This window comes from Hetaerina americana, unplaced genomic scaffold, assembly GCF_022747635.1.
Source record: "Hetaerina americana unplaced genomic scaffold, ioHetAmer1.1.p SCAF_1, whole genome shotgun sequence".
Classification (NCBI taxonomy): Eukaryota; Metazoa; Arthropoda; class Insecta; order Odonata; family Calopterygidae; genus Hetaerina; species Hetaerina americana.
Window position 1 is genome coordinate 90,851,154 of NW_027286069.1, and position 22,897 is coordinate 90,874,050.

General features: G+C 44.1%; 1 protein-coding gene across 1 annotated transcript in view; it reads left to right on the forward strand.

The window, feature by feature from the left end:
- The first annotated feature begins 2,214 nt into the window (after positions 1 to 2,214).
- Positions 2,215 to 22,897, forward strand: part of LOC139694635 (regulator of G-protein signaling 7-binding protein-like) — a 94,331-nt gene continuing 73,648 nt past the window's right edge. Inside the window, exons 1-2 of the mRNA XM_071593124.1 lie at positions 2,215 to 2,847; positions 20,374 to 20,540. Of these exons, the coding sequence (XP_071449225.1) occupies positions 2,743 to 2,847; positions 20,374 to 20,540 (272 nt within the window). The 5' untranslated portion in view covers positions 2,215 to 2,742. The remainder of the gene's footprint in view (positions 2,848 to 20,373; positions 20,541 to 22,897) is intronic.

Genomic DNA, 22,897 nt, shown 5'->3' on the forward strand with positions numbered 1-22,897 from the left:
TGTAAGGGAATAAGAAGTACTTAGAATGTATAAAAAAGGATCCACACCTACTTAGGTTTCTACGCTCTTTTTAATTTTTCACGACCTGGGTTTCGTTTGCAGCGGAATATCATCATGTTGTAGCGAGTAAAGTATTGAAACAAGTGTAACATTGTTAGTGAAGCAATTCCACCAAGTGACACCCATTACTGAACATTTCCTCAAGGTTTAAATAAAATCGGACGTACAAGAGAAGACATATGAAAGCACGAACAGGATTTTCGATACATGCATTGATTAGAGAACTGAGGCAAACAGATCTACGACTGATAAGCATTGATGGTTAATTTAAAAATATGCATTAAATAGTGACATACATTTATTTCGGCAGACTCATATTGACATTTCTATTTCATATGCATTTTCAAACAAAATAGAAATTGGCCTTACTACTTGATAAGTTTGAATAAATATCTTCTTAGTGGTTTCATTTCCAATTTTACCACTTTTAATTTCATATAATAAACTTAATAAATTGGATGTTATGCATGCATGTGGTGTACCACTGATTACTTTAGTCAGCCTCTGGAGAAACTCAATGCACGCACCAAAATCCGTCGTCTTTCCTTGATAAAACGCTTGGCCTTTGTGGTGCGACATCAGTTTTCCAGTTAATACGATGACTAATGAAAAGACATGGAGGGCGGGACTCAAGAAAAACACCCTTCGCTCGACCACTCCTCCCCCCGCCCGTCAATTCGACCCAAGAGTGGAGGAACTCTAGCGCGACGAACCCGCGCGAGGCAGAACTCAGAACCGCTGCCTGTTGAACCCTTTGGGCCGGGCGGGAGACACCAAAACCCCTGTTGAACCCTCGGGATCGGTGGCCTACCCACCTCGGGGGCTCGTCTCGCCGCCTTCCGTGGTTTTCCCGCTCTTTGAAGGGCCGTCCGCCGAACTTTAGCATACGAGGGGGGAAAATAAAAGAGAAATAACAGCGAGATTATCTCACCGAGATAAAAATGTTTCCCTGACCCCTCACTATAACAGAAAATCCTCGCCGGCCTCCCTCCACTTACAGGTGAATTCCCTCTACCGAAGCCATCCCATTCTCTCCCCACCATACCTCAACTCCCCGCCCCCCTTCGAATGTATTGCCGTGAAAATTGGAGCGAGAACCGGCCGCGGAGGCGGCCGAATGCACACAATGGTTCTCCCGATCGCAAGGTGTTTCCCTCCCGATTGTTTTTTTATCCCTCCTCTCTCCGGTAACGTGCGGGCTATTGTCGGAAAATAGCGGCTCCCCTCCCTTCCTCATTCTCTCCCTCTCTCTCTTTTCTCTCTCCATCTCCCACTCCACCTCCCTTGCCCTCGCTCGATCCTCCACCCAGTCTGTGGATAGAATAAAAATTACAATGAAAGAGAGCAACATTTGCAGCAATAATAATGCATCGGGCGTGCCAGCCTCGGATCACGTTATCAGATGAGGGAAAGTGCATTTGGACGTGATGTGGGTGAATGATGATAAGAAGAACGGGAAGGAGGAAGAATGCGGGGTCGACGGTGGGAGGCTCGGAGTGAAAGGGATGAAGGGAGATTGGCAAAAGGGGAGTGGGCGAGAGGATGGATGGGAGTGGTGTAGTTGAAGGGTTGGAGAGGAACAAGAGCTGAAGGGAGCGTGGACTGGAGGGAAGGGGGAAGAGGGAGGGATATGAAGGGTTGGGAGAGGAGGGGGAGATGAAGAAGAGTGGGAGTGAGAGGAGATGGATGGGAGAGGGGCGAGGAGGAGTGGGAGTGAGGAGAGGAGAGAGAGAGGGAGTGGGCCCGCGGAGGAATTGAGTGTGAAAGAGAGCGTTGTGGGCACGGAGGGTGGGACGGGAATGGACTAGGAACGCGCTGGTGGAGTCGGAGGGGGGAAATTAGAGGCCGCATGGAGAAAGGGGTGTGGAAGCGGCGGGGAAATGTGAGTGCGAGGGTAGGTGAGCGGTCGGGGGGAGTGGGCGGTCCGGAGTGCGGATGGGGGGGAAGAGGGGGTTTTGGGTTTGGTAGTTTCAGGTGAGATAGGGGAGTGAGGGTGGGGTGCTGATGTGAGAGGAAGTGGGAAGTGTCGGGCGGGAGGGGAATGGGGTAGGCAGAAAGGAGGGAGGCGTCAAGTAGGGAGAGGAGAGACCCTGTGGTTTCCCCTCCGCGTACATATCTCTCTCTCTCTCTCCCGCCCAGCCCCCTATCCCTCCGTCTCTCGGCCACCCCGCCGCCGTCTCTCGCTCGCAGTCCTCGCAGTCGCTCCTCAGCCACCTCGCAGCGCGTGTGCGTGAGCGGACCTCTTCGCGAACGGCTCTCCCTCTCGTCTCTCCCTCCCTTGCTCTCCCTCGCTCTTGCGCTCCCACAAACTTGCGCGCTCCCTCGCTCTTGCGCTCCCCCGGTCTTGCACTCCCCCCGTTCTTCCGTTCATCCGCTCGCTCACCCGATCGCTCTCTCCTCTCTCCCCCAATCCGATGATGGCGGGGCCACTCCCACCCCGTGGGTAGGTGAGCCCCCTTCTCACATACTCTCCTCCCAACCCCTCCCTCAACCACCACCACCGCGTCCTCCACCTCCTCACTCCTCCCCTCTTCATCCTCCCCCGTGTCCCCCTCTGTAAGAGGGAGAGAGCCGGAGAGGGCGCTGTCTCCGCTCGATGAAGCCTCCGCTCCCGCCCTACGCCCCAGAACGGACCGCCCTGCCGCCTCCTCTGCCCCCGACCGGAGGCGGCGGAGGGTTGCCATGGCGACTGGCCACGAGGGGTCCGCCGCCACCACCACCACCGTCACCACCGCCGCCGTCGGCGATGCTTCCTCCTCTGCCGCCCACACGGTCGCAGCTCACGCGGTAAGATTCGAATCTGTGGTCCTTTCCTCCGAGGAGGCCCCCGGCGGTGGTCGGCAAGAGAGCGCGCGAGCGCCCGCCTTCCGGATGCCGGGGCGAGGGAGGAACGCGGGCCACCAAGGCGCTCCTTACTTTCGGGGACGGCAATGCGCGTCCAGCACTCGCGGCCCCTCCCCCCGCCGCACCGCCGCGCCGGTCGAACCGTCTCCTGCGGGAGGCGTCGATGGTCCTTCCGCCCTCGGAAGTGGTGACGCGTGTTGTCGGCGGTTTCTTCCCGTATTTCTCCCCTCCTGTTCCCGTTGGACGGAAAAACCCGCGGTTTGTTCACTTTAGTGGAAGTGCCGTAGAGTCCTCAGAGAGTAAATTCGGCTGAAATGGCGTCTCTTTTCAATGTCTCCGCGTGATTATTTTCTCCGTGATTGCTCCTTCTTCCTCGACCCGAACCTCCCCTACTGTCCGTTATTTATCCTCAGCGTCTCTTAGGTCCTCTCGCCCGTCTCCCCGAGGTGTTAATGTCGTCTCGGGAGTAATTCGTTCACCGGCGTTCCGACCGGCCGGAGTGTCCCGTCTCCGACGTCCGTTCCTTCCGGCCCGATCTCCGGGACCACTTCCTCCCTCTCACGGCCCTCCCCATCCGTCCGCCTGCCGACGCCGCGCCGCGGGGAGGACAGGTTGAATCTGGAAAAAGAGTCCCGTCGCCAACGTTGACGTGCTTTTGTGTTTGTGTGTGCTCATTGTGTAGATAACACGTTTATGTGGTGTAGTTATCTCTCGGAAATTCTAAGTGAGAGTCGAAAATTCTCAAGGATCGATCGAAAAGATGATGTATTCAACGGGCGTCAAGTGTGCGAGAGAGATAGCGCGGTTAGTGTTAGTGACAGTTGGTTAGGAGATCGTTTAAGCAAAATACGACCTGCGAATCACTCGAAAAGTTTCGCCGCGTTGGATAATTTATGGCATTGTGAATAAGAGGAAGAAAATAAAAATTGCTGTATAGTTTTGGCTGTTTGATAGTCCTGAAGAAAATACATGCAAGTCGGTGTTGTATCGCAAAGAAACAAAATTTTTGTCGATTAACCGCGTCGATTGACGAATACGTCGATTTCGTCCGAAACATGTGATGCCATAAATTTAAATTTTTTTTCAAAATTTTAAGAAACCGCAATTTTAGCTAAACTTTTCATTTAATTTTCAAATACTGGGACGGAAAGTAATTTGAAACTTTACTCATCAGCTTAAACAGAAAAGAATATTATGAAGTAAATGTGATTAATAATTTTGGCTTTTCAATGGTGGCTTTACGGTGATTTCATTTATTAGACAGGCTATTTTAATTAGTGATTTCATTCATTTGGAATATAATGTTTGAGGTTATTTCTTAACCTTCCGCGTGTATTGCATCCGTAACTTATTGTTTCAATCCAATTTTGTGGTATTTTCCAATTTAAATAAGACTGGGCGAGAGGTCAGCGCTATAAAACCGTATATATGTATAGTTTAGACGACATTTACTTTAAAGGTTGTAGTTATTCATTTATATTGACCTCTCTCCTACCAGTTATTCTCGATAATAAGTTCCCGCAAAGCAATTTTCTCCTGATCTACGCCACTCATCACCACGTAAAGTGTGATATAACATGTTTCGAATATTAAAATAATTTGATGAATAAAAACAATATAAATTTTCTCTCCTTTTTGTAGCAAAACACATTTCCTCAACAGTATCGTGGTAAATATCGTACTATACGCTAATCTAGAAAAAATTATGAGTTTTTTGTTCATTTTTGTAAATGACTCATAATTTATAATTTAATGATTAGCCCAACAATTATTTTCTTTTTCAGATGGAAAATAATATTTTAAAGAGAATAAAAAATTATATATGCTAATGAACCAGAATATTTTTTAGTTTTGTTAAATTACTTTTTTCAAAATTTAACCCTACATTGTTGAAAGCCATGTGTTCGAACGAGTACACTGAAAACGCCGTACAAAAAATAATGAGCATTTTTAAATATTCTCACTTAGTCGTATGCTCGCAATTATCCCCATAGTCTAGTGTTTAATAATTCTAAATTAAATCAATATGAAGAAAATTCAACATTTTATAATAACGACATTCAAAATATAAATCATCTCAAATATATGCAGACTATAGTTTAATGTTTATGTATAAACTGTTATTTTATGCTAAAATAATTGCTTAAAGGCAGAAATCGATTAAATTAAACAAAAAACAAATTTTGAAAATAGATTTGCAATCCCCAACTAGTGTTTCAGTTTTTTTTTCGGATGGCAGATTCAATTTCTCGTTATAGTGGGCAATCATGACCGTAGAGTATCCATCGGGTTTGAAAAATAATATCAGTTCACGTTGAAAAAGTAATGAACCATAAAAATTTTATCATTAAAAAAATTTTCCCCGAATATTCGCTCTGGAACCTGGTTTGGGGAATTAACGGAAATGAGTTTATTCTAAAGGTCAGCGACGGTTCATCGTGATTCTGAAATTTGAAAAAAAAGTCAGAGTGCCACAATGTGAAATCGAAAGGATCGGCACATGTTGCGTCCCGCTTTTAATTAGTATGCCATACGAAACATTTGATCTCCGATTCAGCTTTCACTCTCTCTTTCTCTCTGCTGCTCCTTTCCTATCATAATAATTTTGTTCGTAAAATATTCTCGAAGAAATGTATCTTTCGTTTCTTTACCTGATGCAATTTATATATATTTTCCTCTAATGTAAGATGAACAACTATAAATAACCAAGAAATCTTCGGGTTGTAGGTATATGATATCTCGGCTCAGAATTAATCAAGGAAAATAATAGAGCGTAACACTTGTTGATTAACAGGTAATATGACTTTCCGTGTTATGGCCCTCCTTCCCACGCTGTGCCGTGCAAAGGTATTTATAGGGTGAAATATGAGACCGTCAATAGACATGCGTGCCGATGTTGTTGCCTATTTTGATGAAGGAATCGTGCTCAGCGATTCACTGACAAACCGGTCACAATTACGCTTTCACAAACTGTTTCGACAGTCCATTTTTAATTTAATGCTAGACACATTTTTATCGATAGTAAGAACGTATTTAAAAATTTATGTTACCTGAAAAGTACTTTCAACTTGCGGAATTTGTTGTGTTTCATAATCGCATTAAAAAAGAAGGAAAGAGCGCAATTTAAGTTTTTTTAAAGAATTTCAAATGCTAATGAGACCAATTTCCAAGTATTACACGAAAAAAAAATTCGCAACTTAGCCAGACTACTTAATTCAATTAAGATGATCTCCGGCTTGACTTTCCATTCCATTTGACTCAGTAAGCACCTTTCAAAGGTGACGCTAACACGATCGCCACACCGTTGCCTGTTCATCAAACATGCACTAACACTTCGTATTTATTACGTATTGAAGGTAAATAAATCGAATTTGAGCTCCTTGTGCCGTTGAAATAATAAATGAAGAGCGTAGAGTGCTCGAGCCAAAGATTAAGGCCATTTTCTGGTTTCCATGGTTTCCATTGGGATCGATGGGGCGGGAGGGGTGAGAGCGCGCGCGCATCTCCCGTCAACGACGGTGGGCGAAGAACGAGAAGTGGTGAAGGGCGACAGGGAGAAGAACCAGGGGAAAGGACAATGAATTGAGGAGGAAGGTAGACAAGTACATATATGTGAGTTAGAGAGGACAGTGGGAACATAAACTAAGCACGCACACACACCAACATATATTCGCAAAATAAAGAAATAATTATAGAAATATCACTAATGTTTATATAGACTAAATTTAATTACTACATAATTTGTATATACATAATAAGAACGCCCTCTCTACTTTCTTTTACTTCAAGGTGGTTCAAGCCACTATCGATGCGACTGCGAGAATGCGACTACGACTGCATGCATATGTACGTTGTGTGTATACATATATATATATATATATATATATATATATATATATATATATATATATATATATATATATATATATACACACATATATATACATATATATATATATACACATATATATACATATATATATATATATATATATATATATATATATATATATATATATATACATACATACATACATGTATACATGTGTGTGTGTTTTCAACCACTAAGCTAGAGTGGGCGGATGAGATGGTGTGCGTAGGAATTTTCGCAGCGGATGATTGGGAAAGAAACATCCAGGGACGATGAGAAGAAGAAGTATTGTTTCCAGGAGGAGAAATTGAGAAGAAGTGAGGGAGGTTGAGGGAGGGAGGGTGGGAGAGAGAGAGATAGATGGCGGGTCGAGAGACGGGACGAAAGAAACGGAAAGGAGAGAAGAGAGAGGAATTAAGACGCGAAAGTTGGAGTGAGATAGGGTCCCTTTTCGGGGAACGCTGTCGGGTGTGGTGAAAGGGTAAAAAAAAGGAGATGGAAATAATGAGGAAGAGGGGAGAGTGAGATTCCAGGGAAGGGAGGGGTGATAGGAGCGGGGGGGGGGGGAAAGGCTGTGTGGGTGGGATGGGGCAAGTTGAGAGAATGGGAAAGATTAAGATTGCGCGCTCCGAAACATGTCCCCTAAGAGCCGAATGACATGAATACGTGAGTTATGCGAGGAAAATTAAATTTTGCATCGCTTGAATAATCGAGGAAAGGGAGTGGATCAGAAGGGCGAGGAGACCGCGCATTATTAATTACCCCTCACCTATCATTAAATGACCCCTGGAATGTGAGGAGCGAGGCGAGTTTTGCCATTCACCGCATTGTATTCACTTTATCCCAAGCTTAGGTTCGTGGACCCGATGTCCTGTTTATTGCTCATAAATTACACAACTTATAACGGTGAGTGTGGATGCCACGTAGAAGTTATTGCGTTGTTGCCATAGGTATTTAGGTACTAGTAAGGTACTTAACTATGAAATAGAGTAATGGTGCTTCGACGGCAAGTACCGGTTTTGTCTGGAGGTATACGAAAAGCTAAATGAAACAACACGAACTCCCAAGTCCCGGACGCGCAAGGAACCCGGGACCTATGAATAATCATGTGGCACACACCCGTATAATGCTATTCTACCATTCAAGTCGGTATATTTTCATTAGGTATTCGCTACGTGTTTTTAATGCCCAAGTCACCCATGTTGAATCCACTTCTTACAGCAAAACGTTATGCTTATAATTTTAACCACTTTAACATCTATTGGTACAACGTTTTAGCGAATTAAAAATTACGAATTTTCTCGGCTTCCGTTACTACTCTATAATGAAAATAAGCAAGAGACACGAATATTACTTTTAATTATATGTTAGTTTGTCACTAATAAAAAAGGCTCGGTTATTCATATTTGAATGTTTAATGCCTATTGTCAAAGGCTTGAGTCTCGTCTCTTGAAGTAATGATATTACATTTTGCCGTTTTGGTCCCTAGTGTATTTCGCGTACTTGCAGTTTTTAATCAGCTCAAGCACTGGAGCACCCGAAATTCAATTTCTATGAAAACCTGCTCGGTTAGAAGTTTGTAAGCCAGTCTGGGTCATGTAAGTTATATGTGAGCACATTTTTTCGTACCTATCAATGTTTATTTACAGTAGTATTTATTTAATCAGCCGTAGATGTACTTAAATTCTAAATAAAAATCAATTAAGGGCACGAAAATAAATGATAAATTGCCTGGAGAGTCACCGCAAGGTGAGTAGGGTCCATCATAAAAAATATTGTTGAATTGTTGTATTTTAGGCGTGACATGACCATCCCTACGGAACAAATTTATATGCCATACCCCGATTGCCTCATTAAATTTTCGGAAAAGTGTGGTAAAGGAATTCATTTTTAGGGAAAATCGATTTTATTCGACGTGGACGAAGGTAAAGAGTTATACCGGTCTTGTATTACCACGGCACGCCCACCTCCGTGCGCGAGGGAGGCAGAGAGAGAGAGGGAGAGCGAGGAGTGTGATAGATTATGGAGGTGGTCGCCCCTTCCCGTTCCGTCGTCACATCTCGAAAATTCCAACTCTCTCCCCCGGAAAGCATTTCATTTTTCCTTTTTCCACTGCTCTTCCAGGAGAGAGAGGCGGGGGAGGGAGAAACCCCAACAGGGGAGAGGGCGGGGCAGGAGGGCTTGTCTACGCCCCGGGATACGCATCGCGGGGAGCGGGAGGGGTGGGTGCGTGGCCGGGAAGGGGGATAACGGGGGTGAAGGGGTGGCGTGGGGGAAGGGGGGGAGTGGTCATTTGGACGACGTGCGGCCCGACGTGTCAATACGCTAAAAGAGAAATACACCTGACGGATGGACACCGGTCGCCGCGCTTTTATTTTCGAAAGCCAACCCCTTTTGACCCCCCGCCCTCCTCTCTCCCCCACAAGCTTGAATTAAGCCGTCCAGCGTTCCTCGAGAGATTAATATTTGCGAACGCTCTCTCTGTTATTATTTTCTCTCTTTTTTTATTTTTTAAACCTGCCTCTCCCCTGACCTCCGAACTCTCCCTCCCCCCTTCCAAAAACCCTCCCACCCTTCCTTCTCTCCCGCATTCCTCCGGAGCCTTGTCGCCTTTCCAGTTCTTCTCCTTCTCACTCCCAAGTTTTCCTCCCTCTCATCTTCAAAATCTCCTCAGTCCTCGCGTGCGGTCGCCATTCAATTAACGTCTCGGTTCGCGGCGGTGGCGGGTGGATAGCACACGCGGGGCGCCACTTGTAGCGTGTGACCTCCGGCGTCATTCACGGCCGACTAACGAGCCGACTACGCTCCCTCCCCCGCGCCGAGGATCCCTGCAGTTCTTCTCCTCCTCCTCCTCCCCGCCTTACCTCTCCCTCCGCATTCCCCGCTCTAATCCCACCCGCCCCCGCTGCGACACCATCATCCACGCGGAAAAAAAAGAATCCGCCCCGTCCTCTTCCACCCGCGCAGTCCGCCCGAAGTCTTAGCTCCATTGTCCACCGTCGGCTCCCTCCGGACCCGATTGTGAGGGAGAACGGGGTGGAAACACACGGGTCCCAAAAACTGGTGGTAATTACGTGAGAAAATAATTGCACAAGGACGCAGTTCCCGCTCCACGCCCGAAGAAAGGTTTCATTTCATTCGAGCCCATGGAAATTTGCCCTTCGTGTTTTTATTTTTGCGTTAATCCTTGGAATTACATGGGTTCATTCGTGCGAGCATTGCTGCGAGTCATTGATTTCCTTTATTGAAGCGATGAACGTTAGCGGCTCAAGTGCTGGCTCTAAAGAAGACCCTCGTTAAGAAAATGGTCGAATTTAATACCCAAGGTAGTTAGTTATTTAAGTTGTTGTACTTGAATTTTTGTGGATGACATTCCCTAATGTTTGTGGATGGCTAAAATGCGTTGTGTCTTCAGATTAATCCGACATGGGCTCTATGGTGTTATCCAGCAGTTTCAAGGCACTCAGTTAAAAAAAATAATCGTATTCAAGAGTCGGCACAATTTAAACTAATCTTCTTGATTCATCTTGGAAAAAAAGCAATCGGTTTCATTGCAATTTACTCTTCGTTCACTATTTTTTTAGGGGAATTAATTGAATTTTCGGTTTCATTTACGTGAGCTTTCATGAAAAAATTACCGATTCGCACTAACTTGATTAATTAAATCAACGCCGAGAAACGCGGATCCACATGGAAAGATTGCCAGACCAATCTCTGGGGTCGAAAGAAAGCAATATCTCTACACCCAGATTCTTCCATTCCTCTTTTGTTCACCGGAGGGAGCGGCGGGAACGGATTTCCGGTCTCTGGATGGAATATGGCCTGACGTCAATCGGGATATAATCAGCTCCATGAGCCCACACGTCTGTCATTACCTCTGACGTTCCCCACCTGGAGACTTGACGGATAACGCTGTCGGGGTAGGCTCTGACGTTGAATGTTGCGGGGAGGACTATCTCCTCTGCGTCTAATCTGCATCAAGGCGAATTTCTTCCGGGGCGAAAGTGAAGAGGCCTTCTCTCAGGGTGTAATTGAAAGTAACCGAGACAAATGGGAGGGGATATTTCACCCGAAAGCCACCAACCCTCCTCACTCACTCACTCTCTGCCGCGCGCGCGCGCGCCCTCGTTCTCTATCTCTTTCTCCCCGCCCCCCCCCTCACCGCTCGAGGGCCCAAAACCACCGCAGGCGAGGCGGTACCGGGGAAGAAGCAGTGCCGCCACGATCCCTCTTGGCAGCAGCCCCCTAATCTAAGCAGGTATATCCCTTCGCTCGCTGTGCGGGAGTTGACCCCTCTAGATGGTGCTTTCGATTAAACTTCCGCTGCCACCTTCTAGCTAGAGACTGAGAATGGTCCCCGCGTGACTTTGCCCTAATTGGACGGCTCATTTCGCTGTTCCTCCTCGGGTCTTGATTTTTTAACGCGCTCGAGAACGATGCGAAGTGGAGGCGTGGGGTAAAATAAAAATAAAGAATGGAGCATATGAAATGAACTCCTCCGTCGCTTCGCTCTGTCTTTCCCTCCCTTCAGAAGGATTGACGTTCGAATTGAATGCTAAGTGGCAACGCGGTAGCGATATCCCGGTGATAAAATATGGAAGGGAGCGATATAGAAGAGCTCCGTAGTTAACTTATTATTTTAAATATTTTTTGATGGCATCATACGATCCCCCTCTCCCTCGCTTCCTCTTGCTCCCTTAGTCGCTCTCGTCGCGTGAAGATTGCTTGCTTAAAGTAGAAGCTCTGCCGTATACCCTCACCGCAAACACCCAGTGCCCGGAATGAGAGATTTGAAGTACGTAATCTTGCGAAAAATCCCCGCTCATTGGCCTCTCGTGGAGCCGACTCTATATGGCCTATCGATTATTCCGTACCCAATGCATTGAATGCTTGGGTCGCCACGGCGATGCCTTTCAGCTCCCGGAGGATTAGCGGGCCAGAGAAGAAGGGGAGGCGCGGAGGAGGCGGGCTCGTCCTTTGCAGAGCTCATTCGCCGGCCGAGAGGGCTGCAGAAAGGCTCGTTGCCACGGGATAAGAGGGGAAAAAAGAGTACGCAGGGGTGGGGGCGGAGGAGTGGTAGCGGGGGAGAAAAAAGGGGCAGCGATGTTCAATTTGCCCTGGCCCGTGCCATCCTGAGAAAGATGAAAAATTGAGTTTATAATCCAATCAAAATCACTCTATTGGAGATTTGAACCTTTCTTCTGCCAAAGGCTTCATCGCAAACGACCTCATCAGAATAAAATGTCTTCCTTCAGCACGTAATGGGTCGGGAAGGCCTTTCTTCTGGACGGCTGAAAGAGTGCCGCCTTGCTGTCAGAGATCATGAAGGGGTTCAAGTTTTCCAACCAACCCATATTTTGGATGAGAGTGACGTCATTAGATTTTTAAAGTGCCGATAAGAGGAATTGGTGTCGTCAAGACGCGGCTCTTATGCGATTGAAAGAATGGAATGCATTCGATGGGCGTTGTGAGTTTGATCGAACTAACATTGTGTGTGAACGCTGTCGCAAACGTTCATATTTTCCGAATACAATTGAGCTAAACAAGAAAACGAAGCGATGATTTCATCAAAGCAGCGACATTCGTCAGTACCGTGCATATTATTTTGCTCGAGTATAACGTCGCATGATGTTAATTCTTCTGGAATAAGCCCTCGATTTTAGTGAGTATTTTTCACTTGTATTAGATTCGCCATTTTCATTCCAGATGATTAGAAGTCTTTTAACTAAAGTAGGAACAATCTTTGAGAACGGTTAACTTGACCCCGCCGTTGATGGTCATTTCAGTCCATTATATTCCATCGTAGCACAAAAGTCATGCCTAAGAGATGCTTTGCCGAAAATCTTTGGTTCAACCGAAGATAGTATTTTAACCGCTAACAGTTAATGGTAATGTGTATTTCTTAGAGATTATGAATTCTCCTATGAGAATCTGTTATTTTATCCATCAGAGTTTTCGCCCAGACACGCATGTACTCTGGAATTCAACAAAATGAATTGCATACTTTCACGGAATATACTAATTAATCTCCCCATTAATCATCGCTCACGGGTAATTCTTTTAAATGCTGCCGACGATCATTCTATCCTCAAGGCTGTTGTTAATCACATTTATTTATTTCCTTATGTATTTCTCCAAAGCAAAATGCCTTCCAAAGGAAATTTACTCAATTAAATTTAGAAAAAAGCCAGAATTTCACTCATGCTGTTCATTCGTGACGTAGTGCCATTTTTATCTGGCGAAAATCTTAGTTTTTTTACAGCACTAATGTGACGTAGAAGTTTTTTCCCTGAACCTCTGACCTGCAAAACCTTTACCTCACAGATTTCGTATAGTTTCCTCTCACGCAAAGGTCTCTACTATTCAGGCCCGTCCATAATCTGCAATACCTTTGCGCGCCTCTCTTCACAACTCGCTAGTTGACGGCGCATGCCAGAGAAAATCTATCGGAAGGAAATAAAACCCTCAGCAAGATGGGCCGTAAAAACTACTTGACGTAAAAATAAGATACTCATACTCGCTCGGGGTTGCGAAGCATTGAGTATGTCTGACCCCGTTGGGTCTATTTTCGCATTCCTTATGGCAGAAGCTATGGCTTGCTAGGCAGTTGCCTTATTTACGGCAAACATTTTTGCGAATTTTATGCACTACTAATTGGCAAAGCAGGGTCTTATCCGGTAACTCGGGTAGCGGGATTTGCCGGCGGGAATTCCAAGAGTTGCCTGGGGAGTGTCGCCCAAAGACCACCGGTGCCTACCCAGGTGGTACCGAATGCCAAGAGGGGTGGGCTAATCCTGTGGATATTCAACGTTGCAGGCAAATTGTTTGTCAGAATTGAATCGGGTTAGGAAGTGAAAACGGTGTATTATCACCATTAACTATTGAATAGTAAATCAGTGAAAGTGGTCTAATCTTGCACTGCTGAGAGAGAAATCACCTATCATTATTATCCATAGATCTCCGACATTTCATTGAGTCTCTTTAATGATCAAGGGGAGGGGAATCAGTTGGTTGCATCATGCCCTATTCTCCATAAGCTGATATTTGATATCTGATGAAGGGAATTGATATGCTCATCTAGCATATAGAAAGCCGTTAATATTACTTGTATTCATTTAAAGAACATTAGCAACCAAAATAACAATGGATCTCAGTATTCAAGTAGATAAGTTTCCTAATATACGCAAGGTTGTCGTTTCAGTTCATTCTACCTGGAAAGGTGGCTTTTTTTTATCATACCTATGGAACTAAGGTGTAGTTATAATTACAGTGATCTTCCAAATGTATTAATCTACAGGAACAGTTCTTTCTCGGCTACTCACGCTTGTATTCTTTCATCGCAAAGCTGCACATATAATGACTCCCAGTTTTCGTATTCCCAAGCATGAAGATAACGATGTCATATTGTTACAAATAAATATATATTTACAATTATAATGTATACATATTTATTTAATATATATTTGTCATTATAGTAAATATATATGTACATATATATATTTATTAACTTATATATATTTATTTATTTACTGATATATTAATAATCCTAAAGAGCCATTGGCTTATTTTCATCTCTTGATGGCTTCAATATAAATGCCTCTTCACTTGCAAACGCATGATAGAACAGATGAATGTGTGTCAAGATTGTTATACGTATAATTAAATAATTTGCATTATAAGTGAAAGGATAACAATTGAATTACACATTTCAGCCTCTGTAAAAGTGTATATTCCCCATGTCTACTTGAGGCAAGTAACTCTTCTTGTTCACGTGCCCGCAAAAGCTAAGGACCATCTAATAATTTATTTAATTATGATTTAATGTTATTTTCACGGCTCTGGTACGGTGAGAATCTGACTGTAATAATACAAATTGGTGGATTATAAGATTAAAGCACTCCGCCTTATACCCTATTCCGTTTCAGATCAAAGCGAGAAGGTCGTTTTGACAGGTCTGCCTTTGCGGTATGAAATTCCGACACGCGCTCTCATGATATCATTCCCCACAAACCAACTCAACACCTCTCCCAGATGCTCTGCATTCGAATATACTCTCATATTAAGGCATATTCGAAGGAATCCGGCGCTGTGTTTCTGTAGGTACCACTCTACTTTGGGGAGAAACTGCTTGAGCAATAAAGCAATGGAAGTTTTGACTGATCAATAAACTATGGAGCACATTGGTGACCTAGTTTACGTTAGTGACAATTACAAGCTCATCGTAGAAAGGGCTAATAGATATTTTGCACTGACAATGAGTAATGAACAAACTGGAACATTTTCCATGCGGAAAGATAGACCTGCTTTAACAAATGCAATGCAGTTGAATGGATCTAAGTAGTTAAAGAAGTGTACTTGTTGGTGGAAATCATTAGCGCCGAAATTTTTTTTACGAGTTCATACAAAAAATCCGTTATCTCTAAAAATTCCGTTAATAGTAATCCTCTTGGCCTGATAAACTGAATTTTAATATGTTGAAAACGATGTAATATTAATACCGTCATTAAAGATCAAGTTTAAATGAGTGAAGCGACTTCCCGCTGAAGAAGTATTATGAAGAGGATTACTTGTTGACATTTCTGCTAAGAAAAAGGGAACGACTCAGTGTTGATAATCCATATCATAACAATATACGGAGACAATATAGGAAAGAATGATGGACGGGAAGTACTAATGTTAAACTTAGGATAGAATACGCAGAGGAGACAAAATTAAAAGCATGGGTACTGAACTTAGAAATGAAGTGGCTAGATGAGAAGAAAATGATAGAGGGCTGCTTCAAACCCATCTCCAGAAGGATAACTACGATAGTTATCTACAAACCTAATTACTCAATTGAATTTTTCAATCAGAACATTTTCTGGTGTGCAGAAGAATTGAGGAATTAGTACAAAGCTTTTACTTTAAATAACACAGTATGCTGCCGCATCATTGCATGTAGTTCATTTTAGTAAAATAGGTTAGGTTACCATGATTGCATCCATTACAAAAGAGACAATAATAGATAAAATTCAAACGTTAATTTTAGGAAATTAAAACCATAGGTTTGGACGGCTGGGAACAAATATTCGAACTAGCGCGTCGAAATTTAAAAATAATTGGAAAATGTATTAATAGATTTATAACTTGTGTAAGAAAATCATTGAACTTTGCCTTTTTCGCGTAAGAAAAGTAGAAAAGTCTGTAGCCCAACTTAGTCATATAGAGGAGACCCAGAAAACTTGATTGTGTGCTTTGTGATTTGATATCGATTGATATCTTAGAGACAAAACCAGTTTAGCCAAAGTTTAGTCAGCAGCCAATTTCTTAAACTCTGATTCTTTTCTCACTATCCGGGTCACAATTTTTTAAAAATAATTTTAAGTAGAGCATCAGTTCAGTGCCGCAAGTTGGTTGATCATTATTTGCAGGAATAAATGCATATGCAACGGGTAATAATACCTTGAGAGTGCACTTCAATGAAGGTATTATGTGAGATGAGGCTAAGGCCCTCCGTTGAGAATGATTAAATGGTAGAACCTGGATAATCGATACGTGGCCAGTTTATAATAGGAGGGCTATTTTCTTTCGGGGATTTTTAGATTAGGCAGCGGCTCTGAGGCGGAATGAAAGGAACGGGGCAACATCCGGGGATGAAGGGAGAGAAAGAGTCTTGTTTCTTGGGTCCCCCGTCCATGGGTGAAATTAAAGCGGACCAATCACCGGAGATTTCGGCGACTCTCTCCGCGTTGGCGTCCCTCCTCCGGTGCCTCTTTGCCTCCGAGCGAGCCACTAAGACGCTCGAGAGACCCGAGTGAGGGGGCAGGGCGTGTGCTGGTGTGTGTTTGCGTGCGTGCGGGGGTTGTGTGTGTGTGTGTGCGTGCGTGGGTGGATGGGTAAGGTAGGGGGGGGGGGGGAGAGGGACCGAAGGAGTGGGATATAGCATCGATCTGAAGAGAGTGGCGATGTATACTTTAGAAGGAGGGAAAAGGGGGCTGGTGGGACGAGAAAAAGGATTTGATCGCCATCAATAAATCAAGCGACATCGTCGTACGTTACTACTCTTACAAAAAAAAGTCAATAAAAGCACGTGGGTACGTAAAAACTGTTTAATTTTAAAACGCGCGTGCGTCATCGAGCGATGGGGAGTAATGGATCTTAGTGCATTGTGAATTTTTTTTGGTAGGATTCGAATTTTCTCATTTATTTTTGGAGGGAAATCGTTTTGCGGCCTCATTCTGATGTCTCCGCCCGATTAATGGATGACATGCAGCGGTACCCCAATGCGAAAAGATCGCTTCCATTCAAATCGTTTCCTCCAGCGTTCGGGGGTATCTCACGCTCATCCATGTAATTTCACATGCGAAAACTAAAATATTCAATAATTCTTGTCCTTTTGCGATTTCTATAGCTAATCGCTCAGTTATTTAATTCATTAACTCCTTTTGACGAAATATTAGGGGTCATGTGAGGCTGTGTTCAGGGCAAGCGCGTGAAAATTGCTGAATTGCGTCCCCCGGCCCAAATTCCGCAGGCGAACTCGGAAATATATGCGGCGAATCAGTTTCACGATTCTCGTTACTGTTCAAACTGTCACATTGTCCACTTGAGTAGGGAATTAGATTTTGTGGGAAAATGACATCTATCGCGTGAGCAAACATTAATGGTATTTGAGGAATTTTGGAGCTTGTAATTTTCCAAGAATCATTTCAACCGAGATAGGAGCCAATTTATTATTCCAACTCCATGGAGAATATGCATCGCTGTCTTACAGTTGAAAATGAAGAATTTCTTTAGCTTTTATATCGGCAGCACGGTAGTTTTTAAATGTTAATTTAAAAAAAAATTCCTTTTCGCTTGTGAACGATGGCTCGTTGGAGTTTAATTTATGTTTGCGACTTCGTGGTTAAAGAATTAGTTTAATCGCTAAACTTTTTTGCTGGCTGATTAAGAAGATAGAATGCGCCAGTTAGACCTATTTTCCTTAGGTACTGAGCATCACTCAGTGGAACTCTGAGTTTCTCCTTGTCGTGAGATTTTAAAGGTAGGGAACAATAGATTTAATGGGCAAACCTGACAGATATTTTCATACTCTGTGATTAAAGTTCAAGCATCTCTCGTTGCAATCATTAAAGAGACGCAACAGAATACACTCTCCAAGGTGGAGCCTGTTAATGATGTGCAAAACCTTCAAAAAGACAAAAATGTCGCCCGTATGACCCGAGGCTGCCGACAGCTTTGCACCGCAAATATGGTGCCCCCCCAAAGGCGTGGATACCGTTTGCCCGAAAAAAAGCACATTCTTCGCCAGACCATGAAATCACCGCGCCCTAAAAATAAACACACAATATTCGGGGTAGCCCAAATATTTACCGTCCTTGCAACCGCAGGGCTACAATATGAGGGACACGCTAAATTGTTTGCTAAAGCAGAATATGCGTTTCGAATTTATATGGATCTTAAATTCTTGCCACGAGTTCGTGTAGTGATGGCAAATAAGCGTAATTAAGATTCTCAAAATATTGATGATTATAGAATGGTAATGCAGTACGAAATCACGTTTGAGATGACTTGTCTACTCTCATAATATACACTGCCGATTTGTGCAAAGGTGAATCGGAAATTAACGCGCGAACATAAAAGCGCATTTATAATAAAGGGAAATTTAGTGCGTGAGAAATGTACCGGAAAAATCAGGATATTTGTTTTATTAAATGGCTGTTTTTCAGTCTCTGGGCGTATAAATGCCCCCATATTTTCGTCCTTCTATTCTTAATCAAGAGTGATTCACGTCATTAAATTATCCAAAAAACTTGGTTCATATTTTTACATCTTGATCGTAGAAACCAATGTCTCGTAAAAATAAATGTCTATACCAATTCATTGCATTAAGGTAAAATCATCCGTAATTAAGAAAAAAGGAATAAAACTAACATATCCTATCTTGAATTAATCATTTTGCGAAAACGAATCCGCGGATGCTGAATTATTAGCCAGGACTTAGTAGGTGGATAACTTTCCTGGGAAGGAAATATAAATTAAAATATATTGACGCAAATTGGAATAATTGCGACTCATATTTGATTAAATTTGTAAGTTACTTTTCATTGCAATGTAACAGCAAATTATATGGGGAATTCAACATTTTTCTCGATTATTTTTTTGGATAACGATAATATGGAGAGAGCTTTCCTGGCTTTAAGAATCGGTATACAGGATAATCGTAAAGTAATCATTTTAATGGTGATAATAATAAGCAATTTAGTGTATCGCTTAAACTGGTATAAAATAAACTCTTTCGCCAATTAAACGGTGCTTAATAATAGTTAGAAGATTTTGCCCTAATTATAGTGTTAGTTTTCTTTTTGAAACATACACAGTGAGTTGTAAGAAAAAAATAATCGATTCACTTGAGTCTTAATGTAGTCGAAAATTTTGTTTTTTTTTCTTTAAAAATCTATTTTTCATCTCATCATCCTTCTTTGCTTGTCTATCACTCTACACTCTTCCTACATGAGTCTCTGAATGTATGAATACCCCATATTTTGTCCACGTCAGTGCATTTCTCATCTCCTCAGGATACCTCATGTGTCGTCTGTGTACTTAACCGGGAACATGCGTCCAACCGCCCGCAACGCTTGCACTTATCCGTTTTCACTCAGCCCAGCGTTATACGTACTTCCAGCCCTCCAACTAGCAAGCTTCCTTCCATCCTCTCTCACTGTTACATTTTCAAACGTAGAAACACACTTCATACTGATAAACGAAATTTTTCTTTGTGCGCTGCCTATGGTTTTCTCATTAATTCCTTCACTTACAAAAATATTCGCCTTACTGTCACCTATTATACATTTTATTTCGCAATTATTTTCGACCTCTTATATTTCTTCCTTATGTATTTAGTATTGAAAATGAAAATAATGAACAAATGTAGAACATGTCACGTGACCTAAGTTGTCTTCCTCCCTTAATAATTTGTAATATTTTCCTACATCTCGACTTTACATTAAGTTTGTCTAAATTCCCGACTTTTCTTCCTTCTTGTGATTCCTTTGCGGAATCGCTCTTATGGTTTCACTTTTCACCAACCACACTCACTTAAACCACTAAAAGTCAGCGAAACATCTTTGAGGCAGACATTTATTATTCCTCTCCCCTTGCTTTATTTGTTCCTCGAAGATTTCCAAGGATGTTTCGGAAAATTCTTTCTTACTTTGCCTTATGAATCCTCCGAGAATTCAACCGTTCGCGTTCACCCCTTCTTTCTCCCCACCCCCCACTGTTGAAGAGACTTCAACTTGGCCACACACAACTGCTTCCAATTGACTGGCCTCCTCCGTTTTAAACGTGGTGAGGATCGAAAATCCGATCCATCCGTTAAAGGGGGCCACGCGTGCATACAAATCCCTGAGGGGCTCGTTCAGGCCGTCTAATAAATCACGTGCCCCTCGCCGGTGGGATCGAATGCCGACCTGGCCCGCGGGGCTTACTCACTTTCTACCCCCACCGCCACTTCGGAGGGGTGGGGAGGAGGGGGAAGGACAAGGGGTTGGCTCTCTGACCTCCCCGCCCTCATCATTCCCACCAACGTATATCCCTCTCTCTCTTTCTCTCCGCAGTTGATAACGGACTGCAACTCCCAGGTGGCGCTCTTCAGGGACCTCCTCATCCACATCGGTCAGTCCAAGGACTGCCCGGAACTGAGGGAGAGGATCCGGAAGCTCAGGCGGCAGTGCGTGGATGGCCTGCGCCGCGCCTCCCAGCAGCTGCTCCCTCAAATCAAGCGGTGAGTTGTCGAGGACGACAGCGACAAGCCCCGGTCGCGGTTAGGTCAATCCGTCCGGTTTGGCAGTCCGCCCGGGCGGGGTTCGTCCCGGGACGGCCGAGAAAGGAAATTCATCCCTTTTCACGTTAGGTCACCCGTTGTAGGGCCATGCCCTTCTTTCGATCAGGGGCCCGTTTCTCAAAGCTACGAGAGGTCATTTAAACGTCTCCTAAAGGAGCCACCCTGGTTATCAACCCGCAAGGATTGGCTCGTTCGGTGAGGGTAGAGTTTAACTCCGTAAGGCATATTAAGTACGTATTAGTACTAAATCCTCAGAAATGTGAATCATACATTTTCCCAGGAATATCCGATTACAGAAAAATCACACGGCTTGGATAAAGATGCAGGTGTCCGGGGTGACTTGGTTTTAAACCGGTGTCCACCAGCCATCAGCACAACGATCTAATTCGTAGATTACCACGCTCTCAAGTCTTCTGAAAACAATATAAAGTTGAATATAAAATATTCCATACATTCTGATAACAATAGATGCGGGGATCGAGATGGTGCGGGGGCTAGCGCACTGGCTTCCCACCCAGAGGGCCCGGGTTCAAATCCCGGCGGTGTTGAATATTTTTCAGAGGTATCTCGATCCCTCCTTGAGGTGCTTTGTGGAGGGCACTTTGAGTGAGTACGCCGTCCGTCGGATGGGACGTTAAACTGCGGACCCCTTGGCGCCTTTCGTAAAGAGTAGGCTAATGCCGACGCCGGGTTTCTCTCCACCCTTCATCCTTTCCTATCCATCCCCTATGGCGCAAATGACCTCAGCTGTCGGTCGCCTCCCCTCAAAACTACTACCCAACAATAGATGCACTGAGGTTGCAATATATGCACGTTATTATATTGCTTGGCATTCGTGAACTAAAACGTTTAGTCCAGTGGAACGGACCCTGAGTATCCTCGCGTGTTGTCAGCCAATAGTTCTCATGTTGCTCCCTTCCCTCGGGCTGGCCACATTTTACTTCATTTAAACTTAGATCAAGGATCTTGGGCAGAAGAGGCGCCATTAAATTACATCATGTCGATTGTCGTCACTCTATTCACATACTACTACTACAGTCTACTCACTCTATTCGACACCTTAATAAATTACGTTAAATGAAATAAAGGGCTTGACCAATTATTGTTCTTTTGCCAGTTGAATCCCACGGAGAAACTCAGTTCTTAACGAATTACAAGTAAACGTTATAAGCGCAAAGGTTAGCGCCTAGGAGAGATGGGACAGTTTCAGAGGTACGCCCAGCTTGACCGAGGGGGTAGGTGCATTTAAATTTGGCGAAGGGTTTATGTGGCTGGATTTTTTATAAATACCTAAATAGCTTTTAAAAACACTAGAACCTTCTTTAAAAAAATATATTTTCCATCGACCTATATTTTCAAGAGGGAGGCATACTTGTCCAAAATTTCTCTGGTCCCTTATAAGTAATGCATTTTGAGTCTCATCAATCTCCATTTCCTTGTGTATCCACTGCGCGGAATGCCTTTGGGACGAGCCGCCTTGCACGGGATTATCGATCGCACGAATCGCTTTTCTGTCCCGAAACCTGATGAGTAGACGTTCGTCAGCGATGCAAGTGGTTCTTCGAATTCCCTGGCGATATTTTGCGAGGAACCAATATCATGCGAACGTCGGAACAGTCAAGGCCGAGGGAATTTCAATTTACGGGACGAAGAACAAAGGGGCACGTCAGCAGGATATCTCTAGCTACAGGAATAGAGAGGGATAGGGAACCATTAGAGTCTCGGTAGTGGACGGAGTCCGTGTCGCCGCGTCCCCGGAAGGCGCGCGGCCAGGTGAACGCCATGTGCGGAGCGTCGGGGCCTCTCCATACGCGGGTGACGTCACGCTCTTAAGATCACCTGCCTTTGATGTTGCGCCCAGCGACGCGATATGAGAGCACCTCTTATCTGGGGATGTGCTCGAAGGTTTCCCTGTATGAGCGATGAGCCCCGCTGTGCACTCTGTGAACTCCTCAGGGATATGAGACTTCGTCATTTTTTTTTACCCCGCCGAATACGCGTCCTTTTGCTGGAAATGGAGTAAACAAGGATGGAAGATGGGCGCAAAATTGGCCTGTCGGAAGGACTCTGAATGAGCCATCGTGTCTTGAACCAAAGACGACTATTAGCTTTCCGAACTCTTAATGGGATCGTGTAGAGACACGTGTGGGCACTGGTGAGAAGGTAGGGAGGCATTTGCGACAGTTGGGTCCGTGCGAGAGATAAGCGCGCATTCACGACGTACTCAGGGCCACGGAAAGGACGCGCGAGAGAAATTAAATACCTGGAAGGATTCTAAAAAAAATTGTCTTTCCCTT